General features: G+C 25.3%; 1 protein-coding gene across 3 annotated transcripts in view; it reads right to left on the bottom strand.

Annotated features, from left to right (window-relative positions):
• The window catches only part of LOC127288015 (uncharacterized), a 95,550-nt gene that overhangs the window by 27,524 nt on the left and 46,971 nt on the right, over nucleotides 1–21,055 (bottom strand). For all 3 annotated transcript variants that reach the window (XM_051315200.1, XM_051315201.1, XM_051315198.1), the window contains exon 4: nucleotides 5,982–6,100. In XM_051315200.1, coding sequence (XP_051171157.1) covers nucleotides 5,982–6,100 — 119 coding nt within the window. The remainder of the gene's footprint in view (nucleotides 1–5,981; nucleotides 6,101–21,055) is intronic.

The raw sequence follows: 21,055 nt of genomic DNA, 5'->3' as shown, positions 1-21,055 counted from the left end.
ACGCTATGGTTGGCCAAATTGTTTTTATTAATTGTTTGTTAACAATTCGTTAATTCAAAGTACTTCATATAATAGGCATGTTAAATGCAGAATTTGATATGCTTTTAATTAATAAATTCAGAATAATCCTCATTTCATTAGTTTTAAAATATTTCATTTTTTAATAACGTTTATCAATTTTGTTAAATATATTTTTTATTAAAATATGTATGTCGTGCCGCATCATTATTGTTTTTTATTATTCTTCTAATGCTGCCTAAGCTATTATTTTCTTCAGTCAGCTTTCAAATACATTTCTGAAAAATAATCCCATGTAAGCGTAGCGTAATGGTTAGCGTATAAGACTGCGATGCGTTAGGTTAGGGGTTCGATCCCAGCGAGCGTTATATATTTTCAAAAATGTATTAGGAGATTGCGTTTAATATTAATAAGTAAGGACATATGTAAAATTCTTCAGCACTTACCAGTGTGCTAATTGTATAATTAATTCATGTGTTTAATTATTTACATTTTTGGTACATATTCATTTAAAGTTGGTTCGACTCTGGGACCAGTTGTCGGACCAACTTTGGGACAAATTGTCGGGCCAACCAATGAGAATTATAGTTGGTACAACATACACTTTTAGAGTTGGACCAACCTTGGGACGAGTTGTTGGGCCGACCATCGATGCCAATGGGTGGTAAACCGTTATCATTTCGCTAGTTGGCCCACCCTTTGGCAGGTGAAGTTGTCCCAACTTTTGCAAAGTTGGCCCAACCATGGGCCGACGGAAAATTCGCACCTGGGTTGTCTATTATAATATTATATATAGCCTCATTGTAGGAGGGAAAAAATTGTGTTACATCTTACAATTACAATTTTTTTATTCATTACCTTATGTATTATTTAATTTATTAATTAAATTTGTGACAACCTATGCACCGAGATTTGTTTGTAAATTAAGATTTAAATTAATAGAGGGGTTTGATTCGTTCGGGAGGCACAAATTATTCAACAGTGAAGATTCCTAGGCATCTTGAAAATGGTTCCATTGGCAGCGGTGAACGACGCAGGCAAATAAATGGCAGATAATATCAGGGGAAAAGTAGACTAAACTTACCGAAGATGATTGACAAATCCGTAGTATAGATCCGACAGGTTCACCAGATAATCTACAGATTATAATTATGGAATACACTCAACTTGCCTTTAATATTGGGATCTGAAATACTGCGATACGCCATCTGGTGACGACCCCGTTGTGTCAGCCATTTTTCGTTTCATCCTTTTTAAAATATATGTAGAAGAAAGAGATAAAAAATAAAGATGGCTGACGCAACGGGATCAGTTTTCCCATAATTCCCTATGATTTCAGATCCCTATAACAATTGAACATTTATTAAAACAGTATTTTAAAGTCATACAATACAGAGAATAAATTGCGGAAATACTCAATGTATGTTCAACGGTAGCACGCATCGCTCTGCTTTTCTCTATTTCTACCGACTTACGACAAAACGTGGTTTTTTTTGTCTGCTAGCAAAGCTGCTCGCTAGCGTCACCTAGCGGCAAGACGCTACATGACCCGCCGTAATTTAAATTCTAGGGAGCTGACGGTAACGACCATTTAATTACGTTAATGAAAACGATTTTCGATCCTTACAAATTATTTATTAATTAATTTATTAATTTATTTATCACTGTATTTATATATTACTTAATTTATTTATGTTCCTATTATTTAATTAAATTATTAATTAATTTATTTTTTATTAAATTAATTTCAAATAATTTTTTTTTAAATTTATTGCATTAGAAATAATAGTAGCAGTTGATGTAAAAAAAATTGTGAGACAAATAAAGCGAAATTATATTAAATTTAATACATTTATCTAAATCAATTTTTTTTCTGTCCATTGATCTGATTGACGTTAACGACTGGAAATAAGGAGGGACACTATATATATGGAGAGAGAGAGAGAGAGAGAGAATAAACGGGTTAGAATTGGATAAAAAAAGAAAAGTTATATCTTGATATGGGATGAAAAAAAGAAAAAGTAAAACGAGTACAATATCATTTGAAGGAGTCCGGATGGTATGAGAATCATTAGAAGCCCATTGTCAAGTAACAGTTTGACATGCTTTCTACTTTTTCTCTTTTTTCTTCAACCCTTTCTTTTTATCATCCTTTTTCTATTTTCCCAATGGGAAACACCAAAAAATAGGATTTTCTTTAAATTACTGTCGTTATATAATGAAACTAAGAAAATTATGTTCTTTTTTGTTTGTTAACTATAATTGTAAATTAAATTTAATATTAATAGTTTATATTTTTATATTTAAAAAAAATGTATAAATAAATATTAAGTCGAATTTGTCACAGAGAAAAACAACAATAGTTTATGTCTCTCAGAAGCTTTTCTCACTGAATGGCTTCTATTTTCCATTTCTTGTTTACAGATTGTTACCACTTAGATGGAAAATTTCCTCTCGAAGATTCTTCGAGACAATGCAACTGACATAAGCGTAATGCGATTTTCTTTCAACTTTTTTCACGAATCATAAAATTTTCTTTTTTTTTTTGTAATTTTTTTTTCTCCACTCGGTGAAAGAATTTGCGAAAAGCAATGTAAAAATAAATAACTTTTTAGAAGAAAATTAAATTTTTTTTTCTACTTGAAAATATTTAAAATATTTTTCCAATAATTTATTTTTAAATTCGAGAAAAATTGAGAATTTATATATATCTGTAACATTTACAATTGGATACAATTTCTTTAGAATATTTGAATTTTTTTTGTTTTAAAAGAAAATTCTGCATCACGGATTTTTCGATTCAATTTTAGACTTTCTATTTCATGACAGTAATCCTGCATATGTCAATCTTTGGGAAATTTCGTTTTGAATAACGAAGAATTTACCTTTCAAGACGTCTGTATGATAAAAAGTAAATCAAAAGACAATTCAAATTTATGAAAATCTTTAAAAATTTATTTTATAAAAATAATTTTTTTCTGCAAATGTAGTTTTATTTCTTTTTTCAGTTAAATTTTATTTAGGAAAAGAGACAAATTTGAAAATTTCTTTCGATATAATTACAATTATGATAATTAAATAAATAAAAAAAATATAAAAAAATGATATTGTTAAATTAAATTTGAAAATTGTCAAATCAAAAAAGAAAATGATTCTTTCGATTACACCTGTTGGTAATTACAAAAGAATATGGGTGAGATTTTTTTTCGTGAGTTCAGCGAACGATTGAAGAGACGAAAGGAAAAAAAATCCTATTTGTTCAGAGGTCTCGTGGTGACCATGAAAATCGTACGAGGGTAGACGACGGGTACACAGAAAAAAAAAATAAAAAGTGGGGTGCTGATAAGAAGCACGTTTTCCCTTGAGGGTACTTGGGTAATTTTTCCAGTTTTCTTTTTTTCTTTTTTTTTTTTGCGAGACAACCGCTCTTTCACTTGAAGCAAAAGAAAGGAAGGAAACATTCAGTTACCTAGTTGTAAATTATTTTTCTCCACTACAAATACAAGTATCACGATTGCAAAACGCAGTCTAGAGTCTTCATTACGAGCACACATGATTTATGGCTTTATTAAAAATCAAAAAAAAAAGAAAGAAGAGAAAAAAATTCAAGAGGAGAAAAAACACGAGGTGCGATTGAATTTTTACGAGGCTCTATGATATTTCACTCTAATCACGTTTTTTGTACTCGTAAAAAATTTAGATTCATTTTTTTAAATTAACTTTTTAATTGAGAGAAAACTTTCTTCTTTTACGATAGTTATTTGTTTTCATTAAAAAATTTTTTATTATTTTTCATTTTGTTTATTATTAGGAAAAAAATTAATATAATAATTTTTGTATTTTTTTGTCGCAGAAAAAGAATACAAGAGTTAGATTTGCAAAAAATTTTCAAGCATTTAATTAGTCTGACTGAAATTGATTTGTACTATTGAAAAATAAAATTTTTTTCTTTTTCAGTAGTTATAATAAATTTTAGCCAGACAATTAAAATACGTAATCTGATTGATACTGCTTTTTACTACTGAAAAATATAATGCTACTAATTTCAATCTTTTTTCAGTAGTACAAATCAGTTTTAGTCAGACAAAGCTCTGAATTTTTGAAATTTTACTCCAAGTAGTAGAATAAAGTTTTAGTCAGACTGAAATCAAATTTATTACTGATGAAATAAATTATAAAAATATGCCGTCGGACTTTTGATTTGTACTACTGAAAAATAAAGTGTTACACATTTTTTCTTTTTTAGTAGTAATAATAAATTTTAGTCAGATAATTCAAATACGTAGTCTGATTGAAACTACTTTTTACTACTGAAAAATATAATGCTTCAAATTTTTTCAGTAGTACAAATCAGTTTTAGTCAGACGAAGCTATGGATTTTTGTAATTTTAGTGCAAATAGTAGAATAAAGTTTTAGTCAGACTGAAATCAAATTTATTACTAATGAAATAAATTATAAAAATATGCCGTCGAACTTAAATTGATTTGTACTACTGAAAAATAAAATTCTACAAATTTTTTTCTTTTTCAGTAGTAATAATAAATTTTAGTCAGACAATTCAAATACGTAGTCTGATTGAAAGTACTTTTTACTACTGAAAAATATAATGCTACTAATTTCAAACTTTTTCAGTAGTACAAATCAGTTTTAGTCAGACGAAGCTCTAAACTGAAAAAACAAACAAAAAACTGAAACAAAATCAATTTGTTTTGAGTAGTAACAGTCAATTTCAGTTAGACGAAACAAAATAAATTTCGTTTTAAGTAGTAACAGTCGATTTAAGTAAGACAAATAAAAAGAATTTTGTTTTAAGTAGTAACAGTCGATTTTAGTCAGACGAAACAAACCAACTTTGTTTTAAGTAGTAAAACTTACACAATGTCAGACATTGTTTTAAATTCTTCCAGAATTTTTGCCAACAATAGTAAAGGTCAATTATAGTCAAACATTTGTGATTTCTGTAATATTTGCCCTTCTTTCTATAATAATTATTGATAAAATTTTTTTTTTCGGAATAATAAATAAATTATTATTTTATTTATATGCAATAAATGTATACAGATTAATAAACATTTCTGTCTCATTTCCCGTATTTTATCAACGTGAGAATTATAGTCGAATCGAAAGAAACATTATACGAAATTTATCTCACCAACCGCTATATTTTCAGAGGAAGTGTAAAGTACGTAAAAAAAGGGAACAAAAAAAAAAAAAAAAAAAGTAAGAAAAAAAACTGCTTTCGTTTGGTACACGTTTACCAAATGGCTTGAAGATCTCTCTCAAGCTTTACTATGTTTTCGTTTCTCTTTTTCTCTGGGTCGAGGCTTTAATTTTTAAAGTTTTCCCTCTGCTACTTTTGATACAAGAAATCACGAAAATGTACAACGAACACGTCTGTTATTTTTTGACAGTTGAGAGTGTAAAAAAAAAAAAATGTTGACGGATGGAAAAAAAAGGTAAAGGATATATAAGAATAAGAATAAAATAAAGAGGAAAAAAAACTAAAGATTATTATTACAGCTCGTTATCTCGACGAAAAGAAGCTGCAAGCCCAAAAAATGTATTAAGAGATGGAAAAAAAGGGACGAAAAATGTACGCGCAGAAATGAATGGTCGGATTTCTTAAGTCAAAGATAAGGAAATGCCCAGAGAGAATAAGAGAGAGAGAGTGTACAATGAAAAATTCTTAACTTGAATGAGGGTCCATCTACTTTAGGGAACAAAAGTGATAGTGTCAAAAGTATTCAACCAATTAACTTTTAAGATTTTTATTTCAATTAAAAAGTAGAAAATTTTTTTTTGAAAAAAAAATCTTTTTTAAAGATTTCTTTTCTCTCTCTTTTTTTTGAATGAAAAGACTTTTTTTCTAACCAAAAGTTAAGCTGTAAAAGGCCGAATGCAACTCCTCTTTCTCTCTCTCACTGAAAATAGATTTGAAAATAAATTGAGTGTTGGAACTCACCCGAAAGGCATCACGAAGTTCTTGTTCTTCTTGATCTTGATCAGGAGGAGCTGCTGCACTCGCTCCTCCAATATTGCTGACGATTTCCACGAACTCTTCAAAGCTCACATTTCCGTCGCCTAAAAAAAAGAAAAAAAAGAAAAACGAAAGTAGCATGTGAAATTTTTCTTCATTTTTATTCTGGTGAAAATTTCTCATGGAATTTATTTTTTTTGCCACTGTAAAAAAAATCATATCAAGTTGTTTGCCACACACGTAAGAAGAACGTTGACGCATTGTAAACGTATAAGTATTACATATTTTGTCATATCATTTTTCCATCACACGAGTGAGACGAAATAACGTGACGTAATATTAGGAATCTTGTTGCGCGCATGATATATATATGTCATTTAAAAGTGTTGCGTCTCTTATTTACATATTTCTATTATACGTGATGCAATATTGTGCAGACAATTTGTAAAGAAAAAAAAAATTTAATACCATCCGCATATATTGATGGATTTATAAAAAAAACAAGATTTTTTTGGGAGGAGGGGAATTTCACTTTATATTGAAAAACTTTTAAAGGTTCTGATAAATTTTTATATACAGTGAAAAAAAATTATTCGATTCAAATAATTTCAACACTAGAAATTTATTAAATAAATAATTGAGTATTAACAAAATAAATTTTCATTTCTATTAAATAATTATTGAATCAATTAAATGATATTTGTTTCAAATAGAGAAATTATTAGTTCAATAATTATTTGGTTCGAAAATTTATTTGGTTCAAGTAAATATTTATTTGATAATATTCAACTGATTATTTGAATGAAATAAATTTTTTTTTTCAGTGTATAGAAAAATATAAATAGTTTTGAATTATTTTTGTTTACATTATTATTTTTTGTACATAAATCTATTAGCTTTTATAGAATTAAACTTCGCCGGACTGGATAATTTTTATATACACGGTTGACAAGATCCCACCCAGGGTGGGCCAAATGTTTTCTTCTTTGTATATTGCAATAAAGACTTAGAATCATTCAGTTTTTTTCCAAAATTGTTATATGTTACCAAATAATATATTTTATTAATGTTTTGTTGATTTTTATTTGTTTAAACAATTTATTATTAATAATTTATAACTTTTTCAAATATACATACGACAGTAGAAGAATTTTATAAATTTGTTACCTTTTCTTCGTAGTTATTAATTCAAAGGTTATAAATAAAATAAAATATATAATTCAATTTGCAACAACTATTATTATAAATTGTTTAAACAAATAATTGTTGCTATTTATTAACATTCTTCATAATATTCCTAGAAAATTGCAATTTTTTTCTAATTTTGCACCTTAACAAGCACAACATAATAACACAAAGATTTTATATGAATTTACTATTTAACCAATTGTTTAAACAAATAATTGTTGCTATTTATTAACTTTCTTTATAATGTTCCAAGAAAGTTGCAATTTTTTTCTAACTTTGCAACTTAACAAGCTCAACATAATAAACATGAAGATTTTATATGAATTTAGTATTCAAACGATTGTTTAAACAATTTATTGTTGTTATTTATTAACTTTATTTGTTTAAACAATTGTTGAATTAATAATTTTACTTCAAATCTATCTTTTATTATATTCGGCTTGATAAATTGCAAAATTAGAAAAAAACTGCATCTTTCTAGGTGCAGAACAAAGAAAGTTAATAAATAATAACAATAATTGTTTAAACAATTGTTGAATTAATAATTTTACATCAAATCTATCTTTTATTATATTCCGCTTGATAAATTGCAAAATTAGAAAAAAACTGCAACTTTTTAGGTGTAGAACAAAGAAAGTTAATAAATAATAACAATAAATTGTTTAAACAAATGAAAAATGCAATATAATATTTTTTATATCTATTATTTGACATCATAAAACACTCACAGTGAAAAGTCTGCATGATTTCAAGTCTTTTTGTAAAATAGAATTAAAAAAATATCTGAATCATCCCGGTTATCTCCGTACATACATTGATAAAAGTTATAAATAATCAAGAAGAAATTTTTTTTTAAAATTTGTTTTTACATTTTTTGAAAGTTCTTAAGATTTTGTTCAGTGACTTAAAATCGCGATTCAATTAAGGCAAAACTTTAGAAGATATGGCAATTTCAATTTGTCTGGCCCACCCTGGGTGGGCATCTTGTCAAGCGAAGGTTAAAAATGCATTACGACTGTGAGAGAACGCGATCTCACCATCTTGCGGTGTTGGTAGGAACCAAAAAAAAGGCTGAACGAAATTACCAACCGATAATTTTTACTAGTTCAAATTTCTGCCGCAAGATGCTGATATCTCTTTCTCTCGCAGTTGAAATGAATTATCAATATATATAAGAACTGTGAATTAAAAGTTGAAAAAAATAAAAAAATAAATTACTTTCAGTTTCTTTTTTGAAAATTTTCTCTTCTGTTGTAAATGTCTCCATTTAGAGATAAGATATTATCCTTTCTTTCTAAATTTCACTTTTCCCCCTTTTCAAGATGACAATAATGACTTTTTTCGCCCTAAGCATTATTATCATTTTTCCTTCATGACATTTATGTAAACATATATAAGAAGATTATATTTAGGATATTATGTCGTATTTTGGAAAACTTTTTTTTTTGAGATGAAAGCAATTTTTACCACCTGCGAGAGAGAAAAAGAAGAAGCGTGGACAAGAAGAACGTGTTGTTGACTATATAAGGGTATCTCTCATGGCAGTATAAGCCGATTACGGATTAGAAAGGTTTACTGTTTACGAGGTGCCAAGGGAACCTTTAGGACCCAAGGTTTGTCCTCTTTGTACGCATTTTCCTTCATCTCTTAATGTCCCTTTATACATCTTCTCGCGTAAAATTGTCCTTCATCCAACATATAACAGAAAATAGTTGGCGAATTCTCATCACGTCTCATTTTCTGTATTACAGTCTTTTAACAGCTTGAGTTTTATAATTTTTAAATTGAAACTGTCACTTGTTCAAAATACAATATCTTTTCATTTCATTATCATTACAAAAAACTGTTTTTTTTTTATTTCTTTTTCGACATTTATTTATTTTATTAATAAGATAACAAAAAATAAATATCAAAACAAATTGAAAAAAAAATTTATTTAAATAATAGAATTTTTTTTGCTAATGAAAAAAATTTAGTATTTAATTAATTGTTTTTTAAAATCTATCACGCAGTTTTGACCATCAAAAGGAAATTTAATAATTAAATTAATTTACAATCTCCGGTGTATGAAATCTAGTGATCGTAACATTTTTTTTTATATGAGAAATAAAGTAGAAAAAGATTGGATGGAAATCAATTAGAAGAGTTTAGAGGATAATTAAAAAGATATGAGGATATTTTCTGACAGAAGAATGAGGCTTTCATGAAGGAATTTCTTTTCTGTGGAATTTTTTTTTTTGTGTCATATTTTCCTAATATCTTTATAGTAAAGAAGAGAAAATGAAAGTGAGAAATCTTATTTTTGTTATTTATTAACAGCTAATTAATATTATTAATTTATTAGTAGCTAAATTAATATTATCAATTATTATTAATTATTGTATACAATTTCTGAATTTAATAAATTAATTATCTACTTGTGACATATAATGCTCATTTATTTCACTTTCAGTCTATATATATATATATATATATATATGAAGAGTGAGTGATAATTTCCACTTCATAATCGCCATTAGTCATAAAGATCTGTTGCATTGATGTGATTAATTAGGAAACATTTGCAGATGATCAAAGTGAAAATAAATGCAATAATTAGTTTTGCTTCACTATCAATTCATTCATTATGTCAGATATAAATGATTTTTTTTTCCATAATAATTTTATAAATTATAATTTTATCGAAATATAAATATATTCGGGTATATAAATACAATAAATATAAATAGCAATAGCTAATTAAATTAATATTTTAATTGCAATATGTTAATTTCTCATAAAATACTGATACAAAATATGTCAAAAATTTTTATTATTTTTAATTAAAATTTATTGCAATTATTATTAATTTAATATATTTTTTGTATAATGAAATTATTTGATTCTAGTAATTAAACTTTTTTTATATTAAAATCGCGATAATTATTGCAATAAATTTGTTAGATAATTCTCCCATCTAGATTCATTTAGAGTATAAATCGATTGATCGACTTTATTTATAAGATACGTGTACCAACTCTCAATGGGATTTAAGTTAAGCACATACGATTATCTCGAGCTACGAGGAGCATTATTACTTTGAAATAACAAAAGCTTAGATAAGTTTTATCAAATTCCTTGATAATGTATAAAATTAATTAAAAAGCAACAATTAATGCGGAATTAAAATTAAAAGGAAATATTAATTAGAAATATTAATATTATTCTAATTTCGTTTCTATGGAAAAAAAATCTATTTCTAAAATTACGTTTCTGGTTATTTATTTATTTATTAACAGTTGCTCAATATTTTTTTTTTTTTTTTTTGAGAAATAATGTATCAAGTTGTGAGTAGGTAAACTGAAATTCCCTCGTTGTCAAAGGTCAAATTGCAATGTCTATAAACACACTCAACTCAGAGGAAGATAATCTATAGAACTTGAGATTCAACTTGGATTGACTATACTGTATAGATACGTAACGCTAGTTTCCAATTTGCCAAGGACAAGAGCCAACACCGTGAATTTCTCAATTGAATCTAACTGTTAAGATCTCAGAGAATGACATTCGAAGTGTTGGCTGTTCTTGTCAGGTGATATTGTCAATCTATAATTACAAATACCAATTCAAATAAATATATTGAAACGTCAATTATATATATATGTATATAAACACAACGAAGCCATTATAATAATTCTCGCAAACTAAAATTACGCAACAAAAAATATATTAACAAGAAAATTAATTAACTGAAGATATAAATTTCGTTTTGAATTTTGAAACAAAGTTTCTCACATCAAGAATAAATTATTATTAATCAATTCAAAGTTTTATTAATTAATTTTCTGTTTTTGTTTTAATCAATAGGGTCAGCCGGGGTAAATCCGAACGCTAATTATTTCAGCTTAATTAAAATTTTTAAAAAATAAGTTAGACATGAGAATTTTTACCTCAGATCCTCTTCAAGAGATTCTAAGTATTATCCAATTTTTCGTTTGTTAATTAGCAACAGCATAAACAAAGATAACGAGTATTGCAAAAAAGATTGAAAATCAACGATGACACTCTTTCAGTATTTTGTCTTGTATTTGAAGAAAAAGAAGCTAAAAATTCATTTTATTATTGCTTCCTCATGGAGGAAGTATTGTTTTCGCGAAATTTTTCGAACTCATTTTTTTGACATATCTTTATGTTTTTTGACCTCAGGAATCCAAAAATGACATTTTTAGAAAATGTCATTCCGTATGTGTGTGTGTGTGTATATATACATTACATTTTCATAAATATCTCAAATTCTATAAGAGCTTTAGGGCTGAATTTTTTTTTAAATTGTAGATCTCACTTGGGGACATAAAATGAGAAAACTTTGGGACAAATTAATACATATTAATAACTATATTTTTTTTGACTTTTAAAATTTTTGAAAAATCGTTTTTTGCCCATAACTTGAAACACATGTTTTGAAAGTTGGGATGTTTTACTTAATTTTGTAGAGTTTTTTAAGACGCATTTTTTGAGCTATTGACGAACAATCTGCTATCATTTTATCCAATGTTATTGACATTTTAAAAATCATAACAAATCGTTTTTTGCTTATAACTTTAAAAAAATGTTATGACACCTACAGTTTTCTTAGTCTCATTTTGTAGAGATTTTCAAGACGCATCTTTTGACCTATTAACGAACAGTTTACGATTATTTTATCCAAAGTTATTGACATTTTAAAAATCATAAAAAATCGTTTTTTGCTCATAACTTTAAAAAAATGTTATGACACCTACAGTTTTTTTAGTTTCATTTTGTAGAGATTTTCAAGACGCATCTTTTGACCTATTAACGAACATTTTACGATTACTTTATCCAAAGTTATTGACATTTTAAAAATAAATAATATTGATAAAAACCTGTTTGCATTTTTTGTTCAAAAATCTTTATGTATCTGTAAAATCATTATAATTAGATTAGAAAGCTTTTTCTTGGTGATAAACTTTTTTTAATTTTTTTTTTAGTTTAATTTTTTACTTATTATTATATAAATAAATATAAATAAAAAATCGTAAACTGATCGCAAAATATCTCCATGAGGAAGCAAAGTGTTCATGGAATGAACACAAAAATACATACATCAACTTGGCAGCGGTTTTTATAATTGTTTGTTATGAATAATAGAATAGAAACTATTTTTGATTTTTGCCTTCTGTAAAATTTTATTAATAATATCAGACCGTTCGTATTTACCCCGGAAAATTGGAAAACCGGGGTAAATCCGAACGGTATTTTCAATCATTTTTTCTTATATCAAAAATTGTTTTTATTTGATTACACTATTATTTTAACATTATAAAAGTACATAGAAAAAACTTTTTCTTTCTATATACGTATCCTCGTTAGTAATTAATAAGCAGAAACTTAATCTCTGTTCTCTCGAAGGAGTGTTCCACTTTTTTTGCTAAATGGTTTGTTGAAAAAAGTTTTTCAGGATCTTAATAAAATTTGGTGTTCTAGGGTTTTTGGGGTCGCTGATTACCAATTTGACGTCAGTTTTTCAAAATTCAAAATGGCGGACGAGAATTAAAAAATTCATTGGATTCGCTCGAAAATTGTTACTCGGGGGGTTTCAGGGTCGCTGATTACGAATTTGGAGTTAGCAAATTTGATCATTTTTAAAAATAAGTTTTAGGAAAGTCCGCCATTTTGAATTTAAAAAATTTGACTTTTATTTTTGTATTTAAATTCAATCACTCCAAAATACTTTCTGTACCAAGTTTTGCAAAAATCCGTTATGATTTGATAAAGTTATTGAAGGTTTTAATTGTGTAATGCATTTTAATTTTTAACCTGTTTGATTTTTGTATTTATATATGATGCATTATTACATAATAGGTTTATTATCGTATTTTTTTTGAGTTTTTATATAAGTTTAACAATTGCAATACTTTAAATTTATTTTCCTTAAGATTTTTGTGAAATACAGTGGCGTTCGTATTTACCCCCATATTTTAGGAAAGTTGCAAAGTATCGAGGTAAATACGAACACTAAGTTTCCTGCGATTGTAATTTAACAAAAATTTTTGTTACCCCATAAAATTGTTCTATGAAAGTAAAGTAACAACTTTATGCACCAGAATACCGGATTGTCTTTTAAAAGAAAAAACTTATGTTATTGTTGAAACTTACTAAAAGCGTTCGGATTTATCCCGGCTGATCCTATTTGCTTAAATAAAGAGAAGAAAATTTAATGAAAAAAATAGATTAGCAAAAATTTATTTAAAAAATTTATATTACTTTATTGTTATAAAAATATTATTTATTTACAAAAATAAACAGAAGAAAATTTAATTAAATAAAAAAATAATTAGCAAAAATTTAAATTTCGTTTCGAATATTTGCCAAAAAAAAGAGATGAAAATTTAATAAAAAGAATAATTAGCAAAAATATTTTTATCCTTTTTTTTATTTAGTCAAAACAATGCACTTTCTGAGTAAGTAGATATTTATAATAGAAGATATTAATAAAATTATATTTTTAAAAATTAATTTTTTTTTTGTTTTATTTTCAAAAAAAAAAAAGAAAAAAATTTCCTAATTAAATAAAAAAAAATAATTGTCAAATAATTTTTATTACTTTTTTTGTTACTTTGTTATTACTGATAAAATATTAAAATTAAAAAAAAATTGAAAATTAAGATAATTTCTGATTAGATATTATAAATATATATTCTCAAGTGATAGAGAATGATTTTAGTCAGACATGAATTTTCCATTAGTCGTTGTGTAAAATGCACACTAATATACATTTTTTAATTTCTAAATTGTTTTCATCAATTAAGAATTGACCTAAAAAATCACCATAGTAATTTAATTAGAATTAAAAGAATTTCTTAATTTTAAACTTTTCTTGACTTTTGTACGAGGCGGAAGAACTTAAGTATTATTGAACCCCGAACGAGAACGATGAGAAGGAGAGAAGGACGGGGGTAATTTATGTCGGGATTCTATCGACTAATTCAAATTGATTTCAGACAAAATGAATCACACTGAAAATAATGTTCTCCTTTTTTTCTCCCCACTTTCTTGTAAAAGCAAACACAATTTTTTTTGTTTTTAAACAAAAAAAAAATTGCATTCAGAAATTTTCAAATTGGTAAAAAAAAAATATTTTTTTCTAAAAATTAATTCAGGTCAACAATTGATTAAATTAAGTTGACTTTATTCAGTCGTAAAAAATAATTTCTTTTGGCCTTTTTCCAAAGGTAATAAAAAAATATTGAAGATAGAAAAATTTTTTTTGCAATTTAATTTTTATCGTATAGCTGTAAAATGGAATAAATGGGGGGGGGAATTAAAAGTTTAGTTTTATGTAAAATTATAAATTTTTTTTTATGATAATAATTATATATATATCTTGTTTGTATCAAAATAGTTGATAATTAACATTGAGCGACACAGATATACATGAACGATTCAATGGTCAGCAGTAATCGAAGATAATTGGTCCACCTAACGTCAAGCATCGTTGTCATCTTCATTGTCCTACATGGATAATTATTCCGAAATTAATGCTAAATTTCTCTCTCAATTGATTTATTTAATTTTCTCGACTCTTTTTTTTTAATTAATTTAAAAGATCAATTTTCTCTAGTTTCTTCAAAAAGTTGTATAAAGAAATTTTTTTTTGTTTATGAATAAATAAATAAATAAATTTAAAAAAAATCGTTAGGGAAAAAAATTTGTTTTTTTTTCTATAATTGAAAATAAGAGAAAATAAAATTTTTGATAAAATTTTTGATAGAAATAATTTTTTTCATTTATAGACGTTTTCTTTACAAATAGACATTGATTTTAATTTTCCAAGTGCGGTATTCACAAATGTTTTTTTTTTCCTTTGTTGTTATTTTTTGATCTTTCGATTTGTTTGATCGCTTTCGCATATGTATATAGATTATATATATGTTACTGTATGAAAAACTCAGTGACCCAGTTTTAGTGACAAAAAAAGCCTACAGCAATGTAGCTCAATTCGTAGAAATTCTCGGGTACCGCAAGTTGTTTTTGATGCCATACTGTATATATATATATGTATATATATATAGTAATAATATGGACATAATACCACCCTGGGGGATAAGGGATATTTGATATGGTACCAAATGAAAGGTGGAGAATCTACCAAAATTCAAATGAAAATTAAAGACGATGAATCAAAACCACGTCACATTCACTAAGTTTAATTTCGACGTTTAATAATACTAAATATATTTACGAATCTCAGTTAAAATAAATAAGGCAGTAAAATCTTCATCTATCGTATAATTAAATGTGTCAAAGTTAAAAAATTTATTACTTTCAGAATAATAAAAAAATGAATAATGATAAATTAAAAAAAATATAAACAATAATAATAATAATAATAATAATAATAATAATAATAATAATAATAAATAACTAATTAAAATAAACAAATTATAGTTTTCATTAAATTAAATTAAAATTTGTAAAAAAGAAAATTATTTAATAATTTTGAGAAATTTTTGTGCACTTTCACAATAGAAAATTGAAAAGAGGAAGTTGTCACTTTTTTTTGTGACATCCACAATTTCATTGTTTCAGCTTCAAATTTTAAGACATAAAGGTTTTTGTCCTCGTGTTTAAGAAATATTTCAAGGAAAAATGTAAGAAGCTTTTCCCAAGACAACGAACTATGCGAAAGAATCACAAAAGGTAATCATTCACCTTACAGTTTGGGAATTTCTACATTTCACCCATAAATTTAAAGTTTCTTTAGAAAACACAACAAAACGGAAACCAAGATATTTACCCCCTAGGGTATATTTATAATTTTCTTTCTTTCTTTAATCAAAACATAAATTTATATCTAGTTAGAAATTTTTATAATTTTATTTGCCAACTTTTTTTTTATTCTTCCCTAAGGTGAATTAATTATTATTATTATTATTATTATTATTATTATTATTATTTAAACGGGTAAAAATATTAATTACTTTTTTCTAGTGGTGAAAATCAAATTTTTTATTTAGACAATATGTTTAGAATTCTTGTAATTTTTATTTCAGTAGTAGAGGTCAATTTCTGTCAGACTGGTCAAATTTTTCAAGTTTTAGTGAAAAATAGTGAAATCCTTCTGCAATTGACTTTTACTACTAATAGTAAACTTCTAATGATTCAAAATGTCGATATGTCTAAATAAAACTTGTTTGTATTACTGAAAAAGTGAACAATTAGTTACATTTTATTTTTCAGTAGTACAAATCAGTTTCAATCAGACAACGTATAATTGTTATAATTTTTGCAACAGTAGTAAAATCGATTTTAGTCTGACTAGAACTGTATTTTACTACTGATACTAAAATTATAAGAATTTAAAGCTTCGTCTGACTAAAACTAATTTGTACTACTGAAAAAATTTTAAATTAGTAACGTTTTATTTTTAAGTAGTGCAGATAAATTTTAGTCAGATGTTATAATTTTTCAGTAGTACAACTAAAATTTAGTCAGACGATTTGAATTTTTTTTAATACAATAGATAAGGAATGAAAAAATATAAATTGCTTTTTTCTTATTCAGTAGTATAAATAATTTTCAGTCAGACGAGGTATTTGAATTGTTATAATTTTTGCATCAGTAGTAAAATCGATTTCAGCCTGACTCAAACTGTATTTTACTATTATTATTAAAATTACAAGAATTCAAAGCTTTGTCTGACTAAAACTCAGTTGTACTACTGAAAAAGTTTTAAAATTAGTAGAATTTTCCAGCAGTACAAATCAATTTTTAAGGTTTTGAATTTGTTTTAATGGAATAGATAAGAAAAGCAAAAATATAAATTGCTAAAAACTTATTTTTACTAGTGAAAAAGCGAAAAATTTAGTTACGTTTCGTTTTTCAGTAGTAGAAATAAGTTTCAGTTAGACGTTACAAATATTTTTTATTTTTCTACTAGTAGTAATAATAAGTATTAGTTTTTATAATTCTTAATTATTTTATTATCAGTAGTAAAATTCAAGTTTAGTCAGACGTACTAAATTTTTTTCCAATAGTTAAAAACCGTTTCTTTGTTAGACATTCAAGTCTTTCCTTGTCATTTCAATAGAAATTTTGGAAAAAATTAATATAATTAAAGAATAATTATATTTCAGTTTATGAATATTTTATTTCATTTATCATTTTCGTGGCAATTTATTTAATTTGAAAATACATGGACAATAAATGAATCAACTGGTGGTAAAATTGATTTCTAGTCAAGTATGTTTTATGTCAATACTGATTGAAATATTGGAGCATTCGAAATTCTGTCTGTTTAATGTTTATATATTGGGGAAAAGTGGAAGAGAGTCAGCGAGAAATTGAACCTTTGTACATTGAGTGGCAGTGGCACTTTGCTCGTTATCTGTCGCTTTACTAACACTGTTTTTTTTTGGATTCTAGACTCGACTTTCTGACGAATAAAGTTTTTCCCCCTTTTTTTCTAGCTTCGAATTCTGTCCCCGTAAATCTCGAGACATGTGAATCTCACGTAAAATTTCTCTTCCCTAAACATTAGTGTGACCACTATGTACAATAAAAAAAGAAATGGTTATCTCGTTTTTTTTATGTTTCTCATTGGTTTTCCATTTATTCTACTCACACTGCTATTTTCTAGCCAATTTTTTTCAGTTTTTCTTGTTACATTTTTTCCCCACTTTTATTAATTAATTATTTAATTAATTATTTTTATTATTTTGATTAATTATTATTATTTTAATTTTTTCCAAATTAATTATATTAGTTGCAAATTGTTTAGTTTTCAAAATAATATTTTCCGATCGTTTCCACTTTAATTTTTTTTATATAAATTTTCAAATGAATTATTCCCATTATTTTCTTAATATTTGTTTACAGGAAAAACCAATTTTAAAAAATATTACCCTATTTGGATTGTAAGAAGATTTAATAAAGGAAATATTTTTTGATATTGTTATAATAAAAAAAAAGTTGCATTATATTTCATATAAAAATTTGAAATTGTTTCTTGAAGAATTATTATTGTATTCAATATATTTAGAATTGTATTTTTCGAATAAAAAAATATACCAGTTAAATCACTATTTTGATTTGTTATTTTTTAATAAAAAACAATTGTATTTATTTAACAGAAAAATGTGATTGTGAATATACTCTCTTTTTTTTTAAAAAAAAAGTATCAAAACTCTTCACATAAAAAATTCTATTTACGATTATTGAAAATGGAGTATTAAATTTATTTATTTTTTTTTTGATAGAATACTAAAATTTAATAAAATTAAATTTGACAAAAATGTTACACTATTATAATAATTAATATTATTTATATTTAAGTCCATGAGGATAGAAGAAAATTCGTTAAAATAATTTCTCAAGGGAGTTGAATTGTAGATAACAAAGTCACTATAATGGAAAATATAGCGGATGGAGTTAATGGAACCCTTCTAATGGATTTCTGTTGCTTGGAACAAATTTATCTTTAATCAAACTGTTTTTTTATAATTTTTATATAAAGTATTTTTTTTTTAAATTTTATTATTATTATTTAATATTTTCTATCTTTAATTATTTTTTCTCTCATTTAAATTATTTTTTATAATTTTTGTATAGCATTTTTTTTATTATTATTATTACTATTATTTGATCTCTTCTATTCTTTCATTATTTTCTCTCATCTTTTAAAATATTACAAAAAATTTATAATTACTTTTTAAAGTATTTACCAAATTTTTTTATTTAACGCATGTAAGTAATTTTTATATAGAGAATTTTTTTTTTTTTTATCACAGCACGTATATGAATAAGTTAAAAAGAATAAATTTGTGAAATAAATATTCAAAAGTTTCAGAGCAAGCAATATTCGTTTTATGTATGCATTAGAAAATAGATTTTTAAACTGATTTTTAATATGTACTAAAATATTCTCTTTTTTATGCAAACAACCAGTTTTGTCGTTATTTGTCAATTTCTTTCTTTCTTTTTTTTTTTTTTTTTTTTAATATAATCAATTATTGTCAAAATTTTCCTTTTTTTATTATTTTATCAATGAACTAAATTACTTTTTATTATTTTTAATTTAAATTAACAATAATATAAAAATTATATTAAAAAAATATATTTTTACAATAGAAAAAATTTATTGCACAATAATAAAAAAAGAAACATAAAAAAAATTGACTAGTTTCATAAAAAAAGGATAATGAGAGATTTTTCAAAATTGATAAGACTTTTCGAAAAAAAAAAAAAAAAATGACGAAACATAAAATATTTCTAGAAGGATTTTATATGTAAGGTGATTTCATTTTCAGTATAGGTGCCACCCCATCTTAAATTCGATTTACTGGAAGGTAAGTCAATTTGACGTTTGTATTTCGCCAGGAAGATAAATAAAGCGTCACCACACCAAACTCAATGTCGATTTCGTGCTGGGATGAAAATGACTACAGCACTTGGTTTATATATATATGTATATATTGCAATTTGTGGGTGTAAAATAGCTCGATCTTGAAATGCGTCACTTCTCATGTAGAAATTTCGAATAGAATTCTCGTAAGGATCTTGTCAGATGTCTCTATTTATTACAAGGTTCTCTACAAGGGAAAAATAATGAAAAAAAAATTGATAAAGCCCTGTCATTTTTTTTTTGACCCATTTGAAAATTGATTTAAATTTATCGAGAATCCCATACATGAACCCTATACGAGAATTCGCGACTTTCACTATCGTTTAATTATTATTATGTTTATTTTATATTTTATGTTTAATTTTTTATTTAACATATTCTAAAAATTGATAATTATTTGCAATAATTAAAATTATAAAAAAATGGCTAATTGTTTAAAATTTTTTTTTTGTATAAAAAAATTTACTAAAATTATTATTATTTTTACATTAACAAACGATAGTGAGAACAATAATTTTTTTCATTTTTTTTTTTTTATAAAATTATATTGTATGAAAATTATTATTTATCATAAAACATAAATAGGGAATAAAATTTCTACTTTGATTTTATGCGGGTATTTTTTTTCCCTTTTTGTGTTAATGAAAGGAAGAAAGAAGCAATTAAAATGAAGACAAAAAAGAAAGTGAAGAAACTTTCATTTGTTTCATCTTTTTTTTTTTTTTTTTTGCATCCGACCGAAACCTCGGGTAACTGAGTTTCGAGTTCTGAGAAATAGTGGTGATGTTTTCGCGTGAAAATATGTATTCGAGGATCAGCCACAGGAGCTTACACTAATTACCCTTTACTTAATTACATTGTAATCCGTTTTGCAAAGCTTTACGAATGTCTATTCTCTTGTTAAAGTCGGAATCTTAATTTAATTTAAAATAATGAAATATCTTTTTTCTCGAGGAGACGTATTATTTAATTTTAAATATAATATATCGTGCCTATTTATTAAAAAATTATTGTCTATTGTTTTTATATATGTATTACAGTAGTATTAAATAATAATTGAGTCGCCGGAAAGTAAAACCACACATAAAATTCTGACTCCCATTGAATTAACATGGCCGTCAGAATTTTATATGTGGTTTTACTTTCCGGCGACTCAATTAATCAAATTTTTTTTTATACAAATTTTTATAAATTTTCTTATAAATAAATTCATATAAGTGAAAGTGAAAAAAAGAAGTAAAATAATTTCTTACATAAGACTTGTGTACCATTTGTGTGTGTGTGTGAGTGTGAAAGGACGAAGGAGGATAATGTCGATTTTTTGAAAAAAAAAAAAAAACAGTCGACCTTGTCCAAAAATAAGTAGTCTACTTAAAAGCGAGCAAAGATATTAATCGTTCAACTCTGTTTAGTGGATCAATAATTTTATATAGTGACACATTAAAGTACTAAACAAGATAAACGCCTC

Source organism: Leptopilina boulardi, unplaced genomic scaffold (assembly GCF_019393585.1).
Source record: "Leptopilina boulardi isolate dan_hultmark-lab unplaced genomic scaffold, ZJU_Lbou_2.1 LbouV2_38, whole genome shotgun sequence".
Lineage (NCBI taxonomy): Eukaryota > Metazoa > Arthropoda > Insecta > Hymenoptera > Figitidae > Leptopilina > Leptopilina boulardi.
The sequence above is the reverse complement of the archived record's forward strand: the minus strand, read 5'-3'. Positions and strand labels throughout refer to the sequence as shown.